Consider the following 22,589-nt stretch of genomic DNA (forward strand, 5'->3'; position numbering starts at 1 on the left):
GGCCCTCTATGCATGTGGTTCACACCTTCTCATGGTTTCAATTTTTTAACTGATTAGACTTCTTTTCAGTGTAGGGAGTATATAGAATTTACTTAATTGACATCACCTTTACTTTTTTCTTCCATCTAATAAGTTGTGAAGGTCTGAGGAACATTTGCTCTTTACTAAAACATACATTTAATTTTTAGATTTAAAAAAAGGTATTAAATCTGCAGAGCAAATTTGGGGAGGTGAATGACATATGTTAACCTGTAGATGTTTAACACAACCACAGAATAAACTGAAATTCTCCAATGCATTTAAAATGACTGTGATTTTAATATTCTGAAATGGAACAAGGCCATCATTTTGTCATCGTGTTGTTAGTTACACCTGTGTTTTCCCTGCCATGAGAAGCAAAACAGGCATGTAACAATGAGCCAGCGTGCACAACACCAGGACCCAGAGGCCTAAACAGCTGAATGGACTTAAGCCATCATTCATTTAATCATGTGCACCTGTGCTTTTACTGTAACATGTCAAAATGCCCTCTGTGAAAAAAGATATATGTTAAAGATGTAGGTTATTTGCCTGCACTGCTGTAACATTTCAGTAAGAACAGGGCAGGTAACATCACTGGCCCAAATGCTGAGAGTAACATTTCAGAGGATCCAAGAATAACTGAACGTAACCTTTGTCTCTGTATTCTGAGATACTCATTAGCTGATGCAACACAGGTGTGGACACGGATGGTAATCACACCAGCATCCAGGTGCCTTATTAGGTATTAATCACTGCAGCTTCAGCTTTGGTGTGGTTTACACAGATGACAGTTAAGATCAAGCTTTAAGACAATTTATCCTCTTCATGAACATCAATAGAAATGTTTATTAAAGGTCTAATCAGTGAAATCATCACATGGAGACTGTAGCAACGTACACTGAAAGTGCTGTAGTGAGTGAGAACAGGCTGTGCTGTGACGGGTTCTCATTAGCCTGGATTCTAGCACACAGGGAAGCAGAACCATGCAAGGTTAATCAGGGCTATCTCATTATCCAGGTTAATAGACAGCTTTCTTCATCTGCTTTTTTTCTTAGTGTTGTTGAGGAGCAGCTTATTTGCCTGCAGCGCTGTAACATTTCAGCAAATAAATAAATGAAGTCGGTGACACTTTGACCGCAAACACTTTGAAGTAGCCCGGGCTCTGATGAGGCTCGGCCGCTCTCGCTGTTCTCTACGCTTTGCTTCTTCCCTTTCATGACGTTGATGATGTGAGGGGAAAGATTTTCTAGTGGAAATGTAATTAAATCCAAATGATTAAAAAAAAAAATGCTTCAAACAGCATCTACAGTTCACAGGAGTCACATGATACAACTATTAAAACATTTTAAATAGCATTAATTATAACAGTGCCCAGGGGGAAAAAGAGGTTTTTAATTTACCTTATTTAGCACAGTGGTGAAAAGAATATTTCTAAACAACAAAACAATTTTCCTTTCCTCATGCATTATTATATGCAGCTCTTTCCTTCAAACTGACTTCAGATAGTCCCCACTGTCAGTCTCCATTGTAAATGAACAAGTTGCATAATTGCAGCGCACATGAGTCATTTGAATCCTGTTCGGTATTTAGGCCAAACTAATAGGCTCTGTGGGATTTATCTCATGTTTCCGAGAAGGTTTCTAGCCCCCTTGATTGGTTTAGAGCTTTAGTTAGGCAAAATGGTTTTATGAGAGCGCTAAAGAGGAGAGCCACATCTAACGGGGGAGCGACAGCGTGGATTGGAAACAGAGAAAGTTGGACTTGCTTTTAACAAAAGTTGATCTGTGGTAAACCTCTGACTAGAGCTGTGTTTTGCTTGGTGTGTGGGCACTAGACAATGAGGAAACGTTTTACACTTCAGGGTATTTTGTGCCCTGAAATTTGGAAGTTTAGTTAGAAAGTTTACTCTGATACTTCAAATCCTATCTTAGACCAGACTCTTCATGCTGCTCTGGTGCCAATCCAGTTGGCTGTGAAGAGGGGAGCAAATAATTTGAAGTGTCATTTCCAGCAACAGGACTCATCAGTTGTCGAATAAGTAATTGATGTGTGGTGGAAAAAGGAGACTGTTTTCAACAAAAATGCCTGAGCCGAGTTGAAACTAACATTGGCAAGACAAGAAAATTCTACTTTTCTTTTTCTTGTCTAGCATGTGTGGGTAGTAGTTTTTTAAAAATGTATTATCAGAGTAAAACTTTTTCTTCTGTTTTGTCCACTGAAACCAGCCAAACAGCAGAAAACAAACCAGTTGTTTCCAAAGGCTTTCCACCACACTGAGAAGCTGTAGACAAGATAAACTAAAATGCCTTGGACAACAGTTTAGTAGAAAATTTGAAGGGGAAAAATCTTGCAGAGCAATAAAAATAAAACATTTTCAGTGTGCAGAAAAAGGTACATGTTGTCACACAACACCTTGTATTCCAGGTTATCAGAGCTCAGAGGTTACCAGACTTGGCCACCTCTCAACTAGGACTTCTCCATCTCTTCCAACATACTTCTCATTTGTTTTCTTTTACTTCATTTTTAAAAATAGAGATAATTTCAAACAGTTGGCTCATCCATTATTCAGAATCTACCTGTCTACCTTCACTTCTCACTCTGGTCATATTCAAGTTTAAAGGAATGGGACTTGAAAGAAAAAGGGTTTGGGGAACTTGAATGTCAGGCATGGAAAGTGGCAGCTTGCTTTGAGGAGCCGAGGTATAAGGGAAGAGATGAGGAAGGAGAGAGGGGGACAGATTGGACAGACGGATGGCGAGGATGACAGTGTGTGTGTGAAGGGGAAAGGGGTCAAGTGCTACAAAGGCTGACCTGAGAGGGGCCAGGCAGTGTGATCACCATCAGAGCTGTCATTGTCTGTGCGGTATAACCAACAGGAGAGGAAGAAAGAACAGAGATGATGTAGGACATGAGAGAAAGATGACAGCAAAACATAACCAGAGAGCACAGTGGTTAGGATGGAAAGCAGAGAGGAGTAATTCACCCACTGACTTCCACAAGAATTTAATAATATTAGTAGATCTGATTGGCTGCAAATGTGTCCAGCCGGATAAGCAGGGACAGTTAAACATGCTAGTGACTGTACAGTGCACAAAATACAAAGTAATGGTGATGTAACGGTAAACTAAAGTAAAATTATACTCAATAAAACTCTTCCTTCGCTAATTCCACAAGTTAGCCCAAATTATGGTTCATTACTTTCCAGCAAGAATTTATGCAACTGCCTTAAATATACATGATTATCATTTTCCTGGTTTGATGGCTGCATGTGCATGACTTCTTTTTGATAGCTCACAGTAAATTATAATATATAAGTAGTTCAGTTCAATCAATATACCAATAATGTACCTTTTCCTACAGTCTTAGAAATTTCTATTCACTCACAAACATGTCAAAAGTATTTCTCAAGTGCATCTTTCATTTATACTTTACCTTTTCTTAGTTCTCTAGCTCCAGCGTCTTTGACATGGTGGTGGTGTGAAAGGGCACTTGAAGGCTCCAGGATCACTAATTAGGCAACATGGGGACATGCCTGACAAAATTGTTAGGGGTTTTCAGGTTTTTTGGATGTGACTCTTTTATGAATTTTTCAAAGAAGTGCTTTTGACAAATAGTGGAACCTGTAACTTGTCTTTTCTTGTGCACCCCTGGACAAAGCCATGTGTTCATATGACAGAGGGAAAGGGGCCCAAGAGCTCCAGTATAAGTGTTTTGATACCAATATTTTATATTATAGTCATTGTCAGTGCTATTAAGAAAATTACAACTGCAATTTGTCCAGGCTATCTGAACACACTCCCCAACCTGAGGCCCTAAGTAATCAGTTCAACTATTCCATTCACTATGATGCCTCTGGCTGTGGTAATGATGTGCAAACAGTAAAGATCATGTACTGTAGGACTCACCCCTAAGTTCTCAGAAACACTGCAGTCCTGCAACTAATGGCATATATTACTTACAAATGCTTTTTTTGGCCATCATTTAAAATGATGATGGTTTGTAATGATTTTAATTGTGCCCTTTTTTATTTAGTCCTGTTATTATGCATCCACATATTCAGACAGAATTGATCTTTTTACCATGTTTCATATCCAAAATGAAAAGCATGTATCCAAAAGAAAAGGCTTCGGGTGTTAAGTCACTGTTTGTAATGCACAGGCATCAATAAAGGAAATGATTTGCTCTCCTTTGACATAAGAAGCCAGCATAATGGAAAATGTATGCAATTCATTTATTGGCATAACCTTAGTGAACTTCAGTACTAATATGAAGTTCACTAATTTGTTTTGTTTGTGCCTTTAAGTGAGCAGTATTTTTTTTTTATTTAATGGCATGTTAAAACAGCATTGGAGAAAGTTAGATAAAGGTGACTCATTTAAACTTGTACTCTACCAAGCTGCTACCTGGTACATTGCTGCCGTAGTGTTTGAGGCAGCGTTACATCATATGAAAGAAGGAGAAGTGGTGTCTTAGAGAAATTTTCAAGGATATGCTTTGCAGGTTTTCCTTTTAATGTTATTCCCCAGAGTGAAACAAGCTGAATCATAGTGTCCAGTATTTCCTTCTCTCTCTTCCCTCTGGCCTTCCAAGATGTGAACAGGCCAATTACAGGCTAATCAAACGTTTATATATATATATATATATTTCCCATTTCTAGCTGCTAAGTAAAGATGCACAAAACAAGTAGTAAACGAGGGAAGAGTGATGTGTGGGAGAAAGAGAGACTGGTGGAAGGGAGAGCCTATATTCATACAGTCTGTATGCCAGGAAATAATTAAAACAAGCCTAAAAGATGCCAAGAGGAACAGGGAGAGAGGGATGCTGTGCGGTGAAGCAGGAGCAAATTGCTTTTCTTCTTGTTAATTACAGGGTTATGGTTTTCAACTGATGCAAAGAGGTGCTATTTTGCACCCTATTATGATAATAACTTTTTTTGTTCTGTGTTGTGTTACTCAAGCTTGCTAATTTATGAAAATGGTGTTACCTGCAATGAGGGCTACACTCTGGTGTCAGCCTGTTTACATTATGTGCAGATACACTCTTATACACGTTCTCTGTGCTGTCATGTGCCGAGTGTCCTTGCATCCACCTCTCTGTTCCTGCCAGAAACTGACAATGCAAACCTTTCATATTTATATTTGATTTTCAGCCTGTGTCTCTCCACGCTCGCTCCTCTGTTGCCGTTAAATCGACACAGTGAGTCTTTGTTCAGTGTACTCAGCGGAGCATTTACTGTTGTTGAGTGGAGCTGGCAGAGAAGCTCATCTTGACTTTACTTGGCTCACAGCAAACAATAGTCAGCGGGCTTAAAAGAGCAAAGAGAGCCTTTGAGGGTTTTTGAGGCTGTGTAAAAGGTAAATCAAACAGAGGCTGAATCCATATTTAGTCTCACTCTTGGCCGGGTCTGGTTCAAAGGAGGATGAGACACTGGATCAGTAAATGTAAAGAGAAACACAGAGACTGGGGAGACCGCCCTCTCTGGTTCTACCACCCATGCAAAGAGGAAGTCACTATAAAAAGAAACTGTCACTGATCTTTTTTTTTCCTGTAACCACCAAACTCTTTGCTTGTTGCTATTTGTATAAATCAATAATGACTGAAGCCATTTCCTAGTAGCATGTTAGCTATTTTAATGTGCTCCTACTTGCTATTCCCTGCCTATATGTTAAGACACCACTGTGACAGCAGATGGCTTTCTAAGAGCTGTGGGTTAAGGAAAGAGTTTACCATGTTAATGGAATGCTTTTTCTTGTGAAAACACTGGCACTTATCTGTCTTTAAACTCTAATCCTCTTTTCATAATCATGCATATCTTAATTGAAACACCTTTACACACTTCTGTTCTCACCTTGTTTTACACCTCTTGCTAAGTTCACATACTTTTCGCACTGGAACGTATACAGACAAACCTCGGCTGAATCTCAGTGACAGATGATTGATGTGATATGTGCGAACATTTTTTCCCCTATTTTCTCAGCGATGTCCCATTTATTTCCCCTGTATAGACCTGCTGTAATGTGCTGATACAGAGCAGAAATATAAACAGGCGTGACTCTGGTAATTTGTCCACATGGCCTGGAGCAGTGGTCAGCCAAAAGTGGGCAGCCTGGTTTAGTTTAAAATTGAAATTCATCCCAGAGCGGCTGACTGAAATCTTTGTTGGTGACCCCAAAGGAGTTGCTTTTTTTTTTTTTTTTTAAAAAAAGATCACACCAAAGAAAAGAAGCACATTGCAGTAAAGAAAAAATGCAGTTCCTACCATTTTGCAGCAAAAGTCACCTGCACATATTAAACTGTAGTGTCCAACGTTGTGTCAGACAGGACTGACAGTAAAATTAGCCAATTTTCTCTCCTGAGGAAACAAATCAGATTCAACAACATGTAAACACACCAGTCATCTACCATCCACAGCTGCTGCTGTGCCATGTCTTAAACTTAATGTAATCATGATTGACAGCTGCCACTTACTGATAACATGCAGTTTACCAAGTGTTTACAGCAGCAAACCAGCCATAAACATGAATCCACAGTCATGTTTGTCTTACCTTAAAGAGCCCATGGAATCCTCATTTCCAGCCATTTAATTTTTAATCTTGGGTACCTCTAGATTAGCTTTGCACCCATCATAACTCCTAATAGTTTGTGATTATTTTGGGATGATAAAACCACATATCACAGGGAGAGCCTCCTCCTGAAAACAAAAGGATAATTTGTGAACGTGCACAACTCCTGTTGCCGATGAGGAACCTACACAATGCATAAACAGAACAAACACTGACAAATAAGCTACGTTTTTGAAGATGACAATACCTCAAATACTTCCTGACATGTTTGAGTCAGAATATGAAAGTTGACAACACAATGAACCGTAACAGCATTAATTAATTTGAACTTCTTTTCCATAGATAGGTAAACAACGGTATATGTACCGATGAAAAACAAAGCAGGTAATTTAAGAAACCCCATATTTTAACTGGAATAATGTAACATAGTAACTTCTCCAACTTTATAACGATGCATTAATAGAGATGCAACATATGCATTGCATTTTTTATTTTTTTATTTTTTTACTTACCCTTACTTCCCACCGAATAGTGGAAACTTCAAGGTCAGTAAATCCAACCAATGATCGCTGCGTCATCCCTCACATTAGAGGCAACCATATACATTTCTGACATGCAGCGTTGCACCGACAGTAACATCATGGGTTGTTAGAATCCTCTCACCAACCCGCAGACACACTGGCCTCAAGCAGTCAAAACAAAAATGTACTGTGTTCTGGGGGGAATCCAGCATTGATCAGCTGATCATTCATCACCCCAGGGTGCTTCACTGGCCAGGTGTAGGTTGTAAGTTTCCAGCTGCTCCATTCATGCCATGTTAGACCCGGTCAGGTAAAACAGCAAGTCCCTGTGCAGGAGCATTCCCGGACATGCAGTAACCTCAGGCTCTGTATTTTTCTACACATCCTCTGCAGGCAGCAGAAGGTAAAATATATCAGCAAAAAAATGTGCAGCCGAAAAATTCTGCTTTTAGAATAACACTGGTGGATGTCAGGCAAGTTGGTATGAATGCACACAGTCAGGAGAATAAAACCATTCAAGAAAACCCATGAACTATTGCATAAGACTTAGTCTGATAAAGAAGTCTCACCATTGAGAGTTTGCAAGACTTGTATAAACCGAGTAGCTTCTGCATAGAAGTACAACAACATAGGTACACCTTGTTTTTTAAGCTTTGTTTAAGATGATAATTCATCATTGTAACATTGTAGATAAGTCAGAAAGCCCAGAGAAGCATGCCATGGGCTCTTTAAACCACACCTCTCCTTCTGTGCACAAACATCTATGTTATTAAATCCAAGGTAGATTATCTTCCATATGGTACACCTGAAACTTGTTGTCCTAGTGTTCACACTCTATTCACCTGTTGCCTAACCCAAGATTCTTTAGTAATATTATTTTATTACTCAGTAGGTCCATGGATTCCCATTGTGCCCTGAGCTAAAACTAGCTTATAAGTCAGATTGTTCATTCTCTCCTTCAGGTAATATAGAAAACCAGAAGGAGCCTATTAGCTCGAAGTCATTTCAAATGGCATTACACAAGGCCGCCAATGATGGCTGACAAGGACATAAAGACATCACTCTTCAAGTCCCAGTAATATTCATCTGTGAGACTTAACAATGTAATCACAGTAGAAAGCTTCTAGCCTCCAGTAAACGCTCCTGTCACTTTTATTTACAGCGGTCACTTCTCCTATAGCTTTTAGCCACTAATGCTAACAAAACATTTTGAATTGCTCCTCCTCCATGTTAAAAGAATTCCATTTTCAAAGCCCCCTATTATTGTGAAGCAGTCATGGGAAATGTAATCTCTGTCACTAGCTTTTCATGGTGATTGTATGGAGAAAGAAACTAGCCCACAAGACTGACTAATGAGATGGTCAACTTCTTTCTTCAGCTCACAGAATATCAGCAATACTATAAATCAAGCGAATGAAGCCTTTGTCACTCAGTTCACCACCATGCACATGAACAGAACTCCGTTCACGTTCTCTGGCTGCAAACTAATCTGTTCAGTTCACTGAAAAATGAGCATGTTCAATGAATGGCGTGCTTCATGCACAACACTGGATATGGGTGATCTGCCAGGAGAAAGGTATAAAAAGACATCTTTCAAAGCATCTTTACTGCAAACACAAATTTTATTAAGCTTAACAGTCAGCTCTTGTCTGACCACTTAGATATGAATATATGGTTTGGAGGTTTACTTAAAATCAAAAATTGCTTGCTATACCCCGAACACTCCCAATGTGCAAGCAGTAAGTAGAATAGTACAAAAGATACCATAAGATGCTGTTGCCATGTCAGAAAGCTTAAGCCTGCAGAGAACCCTTGTAAAAGAGGTCTCTGACCTCAAGGGATTGTCTGTGGTTAAATAAGTAAATCAAAATGTTCAGTAAATTTGACGGTAGCCCAAACAAGCAGAAGATGTGGCACTGACATATATGTTACAAATCGATGTAGCAAACCTGGAGTTGTGCTTCTGATTATGTGATGAATGTAAGTCCAATATTTACTCTACTTTTAGCTCTGGATTCGGGCTCCTTGATATCCCAAGAAAAATATCTCTCACAAGCTGCTAAATGCTTCACTATATTCATCTATAAGTTGCTAAGTGCCAGCACTCCACAGTGGGTTTTTAGAGCTTTTTTTTTTTTATTGAAAATAGCAGCCTACTGTAGTCAGGAACAGTCCCTGGTAGGCTAGTGGTTAAGGCGCAGTGCTCTTGCCGTGGCGCCCTGGGTTTGAATCCAGGTTGTGTCAGAAACAGCATCTGGTATAAAACATGTGCCAAATGTCAACATGTGAGTTGTCGGTGTGATGATTCGCTGTGGCAACCCCTAAAAACAGGAAAAGCTGAAAGTGACTTTCCACTGTAGCCAGGAACAACAGTATGAGTGGTAAGAGAAAATTGAAGTTGCAGGCTTTAAATAAAAAAAATGTGCAACAGCCCCCTATAGAGGTGCAAATGGATTAGGCATGACTTTGGAAAAGTCGGAGTGTGTGCCTATGTCACTGAGTTGTCCTGAACAAGCTAAATCTGTGTGCTCATTACTGATTTATGACATGGAAACTTTTGCCCTCCATAATCTGCATATATCAGTGGGTGATATTTTTAGTAAATTTTCATCATTTATTTCCATGGGTCATTTTGAACCCTGTGGCAGGGCTAAGTTGTTGGAAGATGAGGCACTGAGCTTTGCAGGTGTGGCCTGGGTTCACAGTAGACTTGCAGAACTGGGCCTGTGCAGGACTCTGACTTGCACCTCAGAAGTGAGGAGACGCACTTATTCACAATTCCAGTGTCAAGCGTGCCCATCTTATTTCCATTCCCAATCCCTCTCCTTATCTCACTCTTCCTGCTCTGCCCCCTCCCTCTTTTTTCCTCCATTCATTTCACTAGCCACAAATTGGGATGAAATGTACAATTGTTATGGCCAAACACAATTTGGCACAGCCACTGTACTTTCACTTGCGTCTCTTGATTGATGTCCTCATATCTATTCCTCACACACACTGAGTAGCTCTCAGACAGAAATAGACTATTAGCACTGGCTCTGTGTCGTTTCCTTTCTCTCAGTAAGTTACACTCCAGTCACTGAAAGATCTTGCTGGCAGTAGAGCAAGAAGAAAATGATAGAAAGACAGATAAAGACAGTGAGATAGCGTAAAAGCCAACTGAGAATGAAGACCCAAAAAACAAGAGAGAAAGCTGGAGAAACAGGGTGAAGAGAAGTGCATAATCTGTTTTCCTGTAATATGCTGTCATTGCCATCCAAGTCTAGTGTACAGAGCGTACAGTTGCGGTGCGCCACTGAAAATAGGGATCACTGATACTTAAAATTGCAAGACTAAGATTTTGTGTGGCACTGGTGGTATGTGTGTATGTATCTGTAAAGGGGGTATAAGTGACAGAAAATAGAGTTTGCATTAAGCTAGGTTTTTGTTTTATAGAATTTCACAGGAGCACATAATGGTCAGCTTTAACAGAACAAAGATGCACCTTCTGCAGACTTTATAGACACATACTTACAGCCTTTTAAATATTCAAAGTGGATGCTTTTCCCTTAACCTCGGATAGTACGAATCATTATGCTTTAAAGCCTCGTAGAAACACCTGGGAATTATGTTGCACCATTGTTGTTTGACACTGATCTTTGTCTAATTAAGCGTCACTATCTTCCCCTTACTGCTGGGCATTTTAATCAGGGAAACGGTAGCCTATCTGTATTTACTTTGTACCTCTGAATAACTCACAGCCCTCTGAAAATGAAGTAACATGTGCAACACCCTGATATGCAATAGGTGTGTGACTAATGAACTTCACCACTATTGTGTTTTTCCACACAATTTCATTTGATTGTTGAACTAAGGCCAAAAGCAAAGTAAAAGTTATTATACAAGGATTAAAAACCTAATATAAATACCTCAGCATTGGTGTTTTCTTTGAATAGGGTTATGGCTTTCAGCTGATCCCTTTCACCTCATTAAGATAACTTTTTTGTTCATTGTTATATAACTCAAGCTTGTTAATTTATGAAAATGACGTTATAAACAATGAGGAGGTCATTCTGTCTGTCTGTGCATAGCTGGTGTGCCTCCTTTGTGCGGTCATTCTGTCACTACTTCAGATCAGTTTGCCTCCAGTATATACATGACTTGTCCAGTTGTCCTGGCTATTTGTGAATGTTGCACATTCAGACAAGGAGGTGAGGTCATAAATATCCACCATGTTCCCAAAAGGCCACAGAAGCTCAACAGAAACACTGGCTCAGCTTTATGGGCATCATGATTCATGGCACTTCCTATTTTGAGCTTTGATTTTGCTACACTTACTCTTTCCTACCTAGCCCCAGTCTCTGCACTAGCTTTTCCTGCTCTGGCCAGCTCTAAACACACTCACCTGTTTCCCATGTTCAGTCATCCTGCCTGCTTAAAAGCCAGCCACATGCATCTACCTGTTGCTAGAATGTCAACTGAGAAATCTTCTCTTAGACTTTACAGCACCTGCTTCCTTGTTTTCTCTAAACCTGTTTTCCACATGTTCTCAGTTGCTCTCCTGTTCATGGACATTTGTTTTCCCTGTAAAGTTGTTTTCTGCCTGCATTTGTCAGTGGTATGTTTGCTAGTTTGATCCAATGTGTTTTCCCCAGTCAGCCATAGTTCTGCTTAGTTGTTCCTCTGTCATCTGTCTAGTTATACCTGTGTTTGTGTTTTGCCTAGTCAGTCAATTACCCTAGTTGTTTACTAGTGTTGTTGTTTTGTTGCTATATTCCCTGTCACTGCTTTACCTGAGATGTTGTGCATAGTTCCAAGCCTGTTTATGTTCCTATTCTCTGTCTGTCTAGCCTGTCATGTTCTTTAGATGCTTCCTGGTGTCTGGTTATTTGTCCACCTCCTGTCAGCCTTTAGTATTGCCTGTAGTGTTGTTTTCCTTACCTATATTGTAGTGTATGTCTCTTTGTCTACCACAGATGCTATATTAAGAATACTCACCTGAGGTGTACAAGCATGCCTATCATTAAAATGTAAACTTATTAGGGTGTGATCGCACCAAAGATGCAAAAGCATTTTTTCTTTCTTCTTTTCCTTCTCCTCCTCCACTGCTACTTTTGATAAGAATCCAATATACAATTTTCATACAAATCATAAAAAGTAGCATAAAAACTACAGAATCTCAAAAACTATCAAAAATAATATGTTGGTACATGTTCTCCAGGTGGCAGTTACCACACACCACTAACAGATTTTGGAATTTTATTTATTTATTAGCTAATAACTCCAGAACTATGAGGGTACAACAAATAGTCTGTGTTCCCTGTATTCTTTGGAAAAATCCAAAACATTTTCAATTGAGACCGTACGTATCTGTCTGGCTAGATTTTCTGCCATTTAGGATTTTTTACAAAACTATTTGTTTTCACTCTCTACTCTCTATATTTCATTCATTCTTCACTGAACATGACATGTCCCCTTTTGGAAGCACCAAAACAATGGTACTACTCATTCTGCAATATTAATTATTATTCTTCTGCTGTTGGCCACTGAAGGTTAGGGGATGGTGTGGAAGAGCTTCAAATGCTGTGACTTCAATAAAATCCCCAAATCTAACAGAAGCTGACTTTGCACATGCCTGAAAATTTTCATTTACTTTAGCCACTCACTGGTGTTACAGGCAGGTTTATGTTTGAAATGTTATAATTCTGCAAGGACCTTTAACTCCATAATGTAATGTTCAGTTTCAACATGTAACCTTTCCTGCAATTTCTCCTCTGTGGGGTGCTAGAGATGTGTTCTTCCTTTGAAAATGCTTTAACTTTTCAAGGCATTGACCAATTTCACCCTAATTTGGGTTATTTGTGCACCTGTTGTTGTTGAAAAGGATTGTCAGGGGTACCTTGAAGCTTCAGTTTTACTGTGAGGATCCAGTGACCGTGATGCAGCACGATGAGTTGTTTTGCAAAGAATTGTGGGATTCCAGTCAATAGGAAAAGGACTCAAGAAGCAGCCAAAGGGGGAGGGGTCAGAAGTTACACATTTTTAACTTTATGCAAATGAAGGCAAAATTTGCCCTGAAGTGATATAGTGAAAACTGATGAAGTGGAATTTCTGGGCACAGGTACAACCTCTGTGGATGAGAGAATAATAGTTGCAGTCTCTCCTACATGACACCTGCATTCTAGATTACATTGACAAAGAGAAGATAAATGCAGCCTGGCACAAATTGTAGAAATTGTCAGATAAAGCATGGGTTCTTGCCTAAATGTGGCTCAGGGACCAGTATTCTGACTAAGCAGTCATCTGAGCACCACTGTTGTGGGATGGATGGGGTGGAAAGATTGGATAGGCATCATTTTAATACTGAAAATCAATCCTGGCTTTTCTAAATTCTAGATATTTGTAGATTATTCACAAACAATAAGTAATACATTGACATATGTGTAAAAAATTAGCATTTAAAAATAATGATTCCTACAGTGAAACAACATTTTTGAATGCATGATCAGGGACAACCTGCAATGATTTCACAGACCACCAGAAGGCCACAAACCACTGGTAGAAAACCCTTGAGATAAAGCAGTGAGTTAACTACAAAGAGCTAGTAAAGGTGTGATAACAGGATAGCAAATGCAAATCTTCTGTTAAATATAAGAACATTGTCATGTCACTGTATGGCCCTGCGTTGACACTCCCATAGCGATGGGCGAGAAGTGGTGGAGATGTGCAATTGATTCACTTTCAGTGGGTCTTCACCATTACACTTCTCTCCCTATGCATGGGCCTCTGTTTATTTCTACCTGTTAGTCTCTAGCTTATTCCATCTCTCTGTTCATGTTTCTCTCACTCACTCTCATTAACTCTGTCTTTGTCTTTCTCCATCACTTGCCCAGGTCTTGGCATTATATGTATTAGGCAGATAAATGGAAATAAAGTAATTGTATGTTGTTTTATGCATTCTGTTGTATTATATCCTGATTCAGCCAAACCCCAGATCATTCTCCACATGTCATCTCAACATGTTGTCATTGTGAAATCCTTCACCACTGTGTTCTGCAAGTCTGACCAACAGTTCCACAGCAATAGTGGGTGGCTGGATAGTTCAAGAACAGGCAGTAGCATTGGTCAGTGTAAGCAGGTCATCTAAGATGTGTACAGAAATGATAAAGATTATAGATATTATTTAATCTTTGTTTCCTCTGTAATTTCTTTGTCACATGTCTGCCTCTGGGTCCTCGTGTACAGCTGTGATAAAGGGAAAGATGGATGAATTCAGTATTCACTTTGAGGCTTTTATGTGGACCTGATCTATAGCTTTGAATGTTTGGGGATCTGTGAACAATTGGTGTGTGTGCTCGTGTACTTGCTACATAGTGAGGACCAAAAAAAATATATATTTTTTTTTGCTACAGAGTGAGGGCATTTTGAAAGTGAGGACATTTTGGCTGGTCCTCACTTTCTGAAACACCTTTTTGAGGGTTAAGACTTGGTTTTAGGGTTCAGGTTAGAATTAGGTTTAGTTCTGATGGTTAAGGTTTGGGTAAAAGGCCAGGGAATGCATTATGTGAATGAGTGTCCTCATAAAGACAGAAGTGTATGTGTGACTCTCGCTGTGCAGTTCTGAATTGAATAGATGAAAAGGAGAAAAAAGAAATTGCTGAAGGTCAAACACTGAGGTTATATGCAATCAACCTCATAATTACTGAAACTTCTTACTTGAAATTTCTTATTTTTCAAGACAAAAACAAGACTAGAAATTACATTAAGACTAACATGGGATAATGATAATCATTTTTATTGGTCAAGTATGTTACACACACAGGGAATTTGTCTCCAGTACAGAACTCTAAGACACACATACACACACCGGTGGTGGTGCTGTCCCTTCAAGGCAGTGACCTGGCTATCGGCAACTTGAGGTTCAGGGTCTTGCCCAAGGACACTTTGACACTTTGACTGGGGAGAACGGGAATTGAACCGCCAACCTTCCAGTCAGGGAATGACCTCTGTACCACAGCTACTTCGATAATGAGTACTATGACAACTTACAGATAAATGAACATGGAGTAATTACTGTCTTAATTCGGAGTCCTATTCAACAACCTGCAGCATCTGTGGAATCACAAGCTGTAGCTCTTGAAACAGTTTTCTCCTCCAGCCAGACGCTGATGTAGCTGCTTGATGTGCCAGCTACCATATTACATTCAGTACTGTTCTGTCTCTGTCATCTGATGTTGGTGTTTCTTGGAAGAAATAGGTTTATGAACAAAATTCATTAACACTGAGCAGTACACAAGAAGATGCAAAGACAGAGACCATTTGGGAAAACCTGACAGCATGTCAGTATATTTATAAAAGGGTCAGACGATAGAGGTAGTGTTAAAGTTACTTTCAGTCAGCTGTATTTTGTGTTGATATGAGTAAGTTCCAGGATTAATGTGGCCAGCAGTCATCTAAATTATCCTCTAGGTGTTCGCTACAGAAATCTAGTTTAATGTTCTTTGACAATCTAGCTTGTCCTCTCAAGCTAAACATAGTGAACAGGATTTTTGTCCAAATCAAAGTGAATCCAGCTTCAGCAGAGCATTGACTAAAACCAAAGTAAAACTAACAATCAACAGACTAAAAGGACCATGGACATGATCAAAAGGACACTCCAACAATTCAGCTGAGCTTACTCATCATTAAGAATGCTGTTCAGCCTGTGCCAACAGTCATATACTGCCTGCTGTGGATCTGGAGAAGGGTTTCTGAAGTTTAAAAAGATAAGTCTGATGTTGCCACAGTGATGTCAGCAGGATTATCTCAGTTGGACTTGAGACTTGCCCCTGATACAATCTGAAGGTGTGTGGAGATTGAAAGAAGTGGTTTAAAGAGGCAGGCAGGGTCTAATGAAAGCCTCTAGTGGGTTGAATTATGGAAAATGTAGAACCTGGGATTTTTGGAGCTTGAGCTACATATGTTAGGGACTAAAATTCAGGCCATTTCAGCCCCTGCTTCTTCTCTCTTTTATTTAGTTTAACCTTTTTTCTGTCTATCTCTTGTGAGTTCCTTAACTTCTTGAAAGGGCAACTGGAGTTCCTTGCTAAAGAAAGGTTCTCTTTATGTTTCAAAGAACAATAGTGTTGAATGTTGGTAAAAGACAAATATGGACTGTGGTCTCTTGTTTTAAGGTTACCCGTTTTATACAGTACACCCAACCATCCACCTGACCTCCCCCCTAAGACTTGTGGCAGTGTTATAACAACATTACATTGTTTCCACCTCTTCCGCTTTGAGATAATGCTCATTATTCACACAAACAATTTAGCAAATCACTAATATTGTCATTTTTCTATCAAGCACTGTCTGTGTTCACTAATGCCTGAGAGGTTCATCACTGTGTTTGTATGTTTTATAATAATGAAAATGGGTTTCCTGTTTTATATGAGATTACTTAGTAAAGTTCTCATTGTACTAAAATATCAGCAGCTGAATTGTTTCTTTGAAAAATACGATTACCTGACTGAAGCTCCCATTTTTGTTAAACTCACATTTGCTGTAACATTTTAATCTATTTAATATTGTTCTTAATGACTCAATAAAACTATGTCAGTTAAGATTAACGGCACTGAAAAAAAGATTTGTTGGATTTACTTGATTGTAATGTGTACATCGGTCCCACACAATGATAATGTGTAGAGTAAATCCAAAGACCCGGTGAGTCCTTTTTTTCAAAACCATGTAAGATTCAGCATTTGTGTTCAACACAGGCATGATGCAGTGAACAATCCACATACTTTATGATAGGAATCAAGTGCAACAAATTGAAAAGCACTTTAGTTGTCAGCTTCTGCATTAGAAAGGTACAGTACAAGGAAGTACATTTTAAGTCTTCCGCTTTAGTTTATACTGTTGATTCAACAAACCTCTGTGTATTTAAACTAGAAAAGTGCACAAACAATCACACTATATTACCGCTACACAGAAGACGTGCCAGCAGCATATTTTACTTAAGTGAAAACAAATAAGAGCAATAATCAGCATTTAGCTTTCCTTTATGGTACTCTGTCTAAATTAGCTCTAACTGACAAATTGTTTCTCTTATTGTGTGTATCCCACCCACACCTGCTATTGGCACACAAACATGCAGAGATGCACAAAACGTCTGCCGTCATTTTGTTCCTGATGTAAGTGGATTACAAGTAGGTGGAAAGCCCCCTTCCTCCCTCCCGCTCCCAGATCCCTTTGAGTTGTCTGAGACAACTGAGGAACGAGGCTCCGATCAGCGTTATAAAGAGCTCATCTGTCTCAACACATCCACAAGGACGACAGCAAAGCATTGCTCTCAGATAAGAGCTTCTGAATTAGCTGTCAAAACAGATTATTTGCATCCTCAATATGTATTGGTTAAGAATCTCTTTTTTACTTTTATCATGGATCATCCATCAGTACCAGGCTTTTGTTGTGTCTGCCTTATGTTGTTCTTGTGGTTTCCTGTTTGACTCATTTTTAAAAGACCTGAAAGAATTACTTAAATCATTTTGTAAAATCATTATGGATTGGTACTATATTATGTATCTGCCCCTGGATCACCCATAATGAGACTCCTTGACAGTCAGATGCATTACATTTCTGCCATCCCCGACAAGGCTCCTCTGTGCTCTCTTGCTGCTAAAGGGCAACCACATACCAAAACATGCATACATAATTGTTGACAGTGCTCTGATGCTAGCTATAGCAGCTCAGAGTAGCTCCCAGAGTTCTGGCTCTGCAGTCCGGCGTGAAGAGCAATACAGTCAGTCCAGTCTAATGTTAAGGTCACAGATCATGAATGGCACAGCACTTTCTGCCATTCAAACAAAAGTCTGGACAACTCACCACGCTGTCCTGAGAATTATTTCCTAGTGCAGGCACAACACACAGGCCACTTTTACATTGTTTTCTGTACTTTTTGTTTGTGTTTGTGTGTACATGTGTGTATTTGCAGCTGTAGTAAATGAAGGCAAAACTATATGTGGCCATGGTGTTTGTGTCTCATTGGTTGACAGATTTGTTTGGGGTCTTTCTGGCTTTGGAGATAAACATGTATAACCTGATATGAATATTCCTAATGGTTTTTTAATGTCTTTCTAATCTGCCCTTTAAAGGGCTCTAATGGACTGTCCCTGTGTTTGCACAGAGAGGAGGAGCAGTGGCTCTGACTCATTTAGTGGTTACCTTTGATTCTGCACCAAAGCAGACAGGAGAGGTACACTTTCTCAGAACATCTTCTGTAGTAAAAAATAGAATATCTTGATATTTTACTTCAGGTTGCATAGTAGGTATGTTGCATTTGTTTTTGTCAGTTATTGAATATCCTGCATGTCCGAAAAGGAGTTTGAGCTTTAAAGTGGATTTGAGTTTATATGGAATGAAACAATGAACATTTTGTGGTTAAATAGCAGCCTGTCAATCCCAGAAGGACCTGCACTTCATTCTGAAAGATGTACGTTAAAATGTTCCTACTACACAAATTTTTTGAGACTGTAGTTGTTGATGTCTGTATTCACACTATTTTGAATTCCATTTTTTCTTCTTTTCTCTTAATGCCAGCATAAAGTGAAAAATAAGATTTAATAAACATTTTTGATAATGTGGGATATTTTAGGAAATACTTGCTACACTTTGTTACTGAAAGTTATTCAGTTTATTTTACAGATTTTTCACTGTATTTCCTACATACATGAAATTACATACCCAAATTAAAATACCCAGAAAATTCTGTAGCTTTGAATTGCCATAAAATTCTCATTTTTTGTAAAATACATTTTTCCTTTTTTTCACATAAAATTGTTACAATTTTATGTGAAATATACCGTAGCTCTAGGTCAATATTTTCCATAACAAAAAAATATTCTGCAAACCATGATGGTTAGTAGTGAATTCACTGTCTACACCTGGTACCTAACAAAGCCACTGTATGCTGTTCTTATACCTCCTTGGTACAAAATGGCTTTAATGGCCGCAACTATGTTTTTCATGCCAAAATATTTTTAAACCTTTTTTTTTTACATTGTAAAAAATTAATTAGGTTAATACCATTCTTATAGCTATACACTGAGGCTGGTTAGCTTAGCATAGCTTAGCACAAACACTGGAAACAGTCTTGATATCACCTTGGGGGTGCCAGGCAGCACATAACCATAATCCCCCTGTAAAGCTACATGTCACTGTTACACTGGGGTTTGTGGGATTAAACAAATGAGAAAATAACATGTTAATTAGTCAGCTTTCTTTTATCTTCTGACAAAGTGTACTACCTAGAATGGTGACCTATCACTATACATTCAGAGAGGCAAATTTTACAGTTGGAAAAAAATCATCATGTCAGTTGGATCTGGTAATGGAGACACAGTTACTAAAAGTTCTAAAAAACAACATTTTTGACAGTTTGGTACTGCACTTTCTTGTTATTTATTGGCTGACATACACACCAATAACTGCTAAGATAAAATCAGCCATTAATGTTGGTCACACTGTCAGTATCTTTGTACTGGTGTATACTGAATGGATATATTGGTCGGCCCCACATATTTAATATCAAGTACCCTAATAACTTTGTTTTATCCATGTGCATGTGTGTGCTTCTCAGTGATATGTTTCTCTCTATGTGGCAACGATGAAACACTAATGTAACACAGAGATCACAGTGTGTGTTTGATAGTGAGTTATAGGAGAAATAAGACGTGGAGGGTAATAACATGAAGCTGGCTCGGTTTTATTGGAGGAGTTGGCTTTATGAATCATGCAATTTTTGAATGTGTGCTTGCCTAACTGTATGTGTGTGATAAAGAGAGAGACAAGCAAAAAGAGAACATTTACGATGATATACAGCACGTGTTACCAATAAGAGTGCATTTAGCATCCCACCCATGCCTCTTTTGTTACAGTAAAATGTGTGTAGGTTAAGGACAGTAATCGCTTGCAGGGAAAGTGTGAGTGAGAGCGAGAGGGGAAAGGTGTGAGCAGAGGTTGATTGCAAAGCCATTTCCCAAGGCTTTGTCATGCTCTGTTAGCTGAAGAGCTCCATTTCAAAGACAATTTGTCTACCGCTGAGCACTTTGGCAAAGAGTGGCCTTGTGGTCAAGAAAGTCCATAGTCTTGTGTGTCTCACTGTGCATTTACGAAATGTTTAGCCTGTGATTGCCTTGTTGATTAGGAGCTTATACTGTACATGTATAACCTTGTGTGTATCTAAAAGTATATTCTTATAGTGTACATATATGTGTGTGTGTGTGTGTGTAGGAAAGGAGTGCGCTGAGCTCCTAAATCAGTCACTTTTGACATTAACACAGACACAAGCCCCTTCTAGTTAAAATCTACCAGCCAGTAGTAAACGACTGAGCAGCCACATTAGCTGGTCATGATCCACTCGTCGGCTCTTTTCCAAGGCAATGCCAGTTTGGCCCTTCACCCACAAGACTTCTGGAGAGGTTCTCCATCATCTTCAAACCTCACTGCCTGCAGGTGCTGCTGCTGCACTCGCACAGGGGTAGAGCAAAGGTATAAGAAGTGACTAGTGGCTCATTCTTACAGCACTTTCATTCACTAATCAAGCCTTTGACAAATGAAAATGTTAAGTTCTCAGACATAATAATCTCCTGTGGTGTTCATACTGAAACTGTCACTAGTAGCCTCCTATGAAGGAGTACAATGTGAGTGCACTAAATCATATTCTACTACTGATTTCAGCCAATCCCTGTGTCATCACCAGATCAGAGTGGGGAAAAATATTTTTAGTTAACAACAACTTAAGAACAGATACACACACACACACATACAGTTTATGCCATAATGAAACCCTATCAAGCATTTTACTTCTGCTGTAGTTTGGCGGAGCTTTTATTATTGATTGGATTTGATTACAGCCTTTTCATTTATTTCTACACCTCTCATGAGACACTGAAACAACTTCTTCCTATTGCTTACTGGACCTGAAGGGTTTCACCTACGTAGTTTTAATCATTTGCAGTAGGTACTTAAAGAGCTACTCTTCATTGTAAGAAAATGGGTAAAAAAAAAAAAAAGTAATATTGATGGATTTATACATTCTTTGTGTGGTTTTATGAGTAGAGTTTTATTCCTCTTATGACTGGTTCAGACTACATGATTTGTTTGTCTGATACAATGGTCAATATGTCAGATTATAAAGTCATACATTCTTAGACGAGGTATATAACAAACTACACGTTGGTACCTAAAGGATCACAAGCTGATGTTGTTCATGATTTTGAGGTGCCAGGGACCAGGAGAAGAGTGTGTGTGATACTGCCTGCTTGTGTTCGGAAAAGCATCAAAAAGGGTGGTGTGGGGGTGCAACTGTGGACCTCTCTGTGGGTTACACGAAGAACAGAGCAGCCTGTATTGACTCTGCTTCATGGAGAACTTGAAGTAGCAGTTAAAAATAGTGTTTTAAGTCAAATCTAAAACTAGCTGGCTAGCCCTGATAGGGTAGCTACTTCACAAGGTTGACTGTGAAAGTCACTAATCCAGCGTTAGCTGTATCTCTGCGAAATGTAATGAATATGGTTCAGTCCAATATGCCTAAACTGTTGTGAATAGAAGAGCTATCTGTGCGCCTGTCGGTCAGTGTCATCCCGCTTTCTGACATGCTAGACTTTGTGTCAGGAGGTCTTGAGGCATCTCAGATGCAGCATCAGTTGTAGTTTACTATGACACACTATAGAAGATAAAACAATCGATTGTCATGTCTGAAGCCATTTTGTCAGTTCCAGTGCCCTGCATCCATCATGTCGGGCTGTTATTGGGCTTAAACTGTGTAGTCTGGACCGGGCATTATGTAGAGAGCTTATCCTGTAGAGGGTCGTGGGGGTGGGGATGCTGGAGACAGTCCCAGATGTATTACTTTTTGAAATGGGAATGTTTGTTTGTTTTTTTTAGCTAGAGTGTGGAATCCAGTAAAATGATGCACAGTATGGGACAAACATGGAATATTCAAATACCTGTGTCGTCTGTTATGTCTGTGGAGGTGTCTGTCTGTGAGATGCATGGACCATAATAGAGTGGGAAAGTTGCTTTTTGGGTGGATAGACTGTATTTTTGATGTTAGTTATGGTGCTTAAATGGTCAAAAAGTCTTGATTTTTTTATCTTTCTTCCAGATATGCTGTTCTGCGAGACCCGGCAGGCTGGCTGAGTGTGAACCCAGTCAAAGGAACTGTCAACACTTCAGCCTCGCTGGACCGTGAGTCTCCATATGTCCATGAAAATAAATACACAGCTGTCTTCATCGCCACAGATAATGGTGAGTCACAGACACACTGTATGAGAATGATAGAAGGCAACTAGACATAAACAGTATGTGACATTTAAAATGATCTATAAAACCTTAAAGATACACACATGCCCATCTTGCTACCTTATCACTGATATAATGCAATTCTAGCCAGCAGCTAGTTGTTGAAAGGCTTTCGATTCCCTGTCCTAAACAGGTGCCTGGAAGATATTTCCCAGAAAACAACACA

At 39.2% G+C, this 22,589-nt stretch overlaps 1 protein-coding gene across 2 annotated transcripts in view; it reads left to right on the plus strand.

Moving 5' to 3' along the window:
* The window catches only part of cdh13 (cadherin 13, H-cadherin (heart)), a 403,886-nt gene that overhangs the window by 300,816 nt on the left and 80,481 nt on the right, over positions 1-22,589 (plus strand). For both annotated transcript variants that reach the window (XM_020603006.1, XM_020603005.1), the window contains exon 12: positions 22,227-22,369. In XM_020603006.1, coding sequence (XP_020458662.1) covers positions 22,227-22,369 — 143 coding nt within the window. The remainder of the gene's footprint in view (positions 1-22,226; positions 22,370-22,589) is intronic.

Source organism: Monopterus albus, unplaced genomic scaffold (assembly GCF_001952655.1).
Source record: "Monopterus albus unplaced genomic scaffold, M_albus_1.0 scaffold59.1, whole genome shotgun sequence".
In the NCBI taxonomy this organism is placed as follows: Eukaryota; Metazoa; Chordata; class Actinopteri; order Synbranchiformes; family Synbranchidae; genus Monopterus; species Monopterus albus.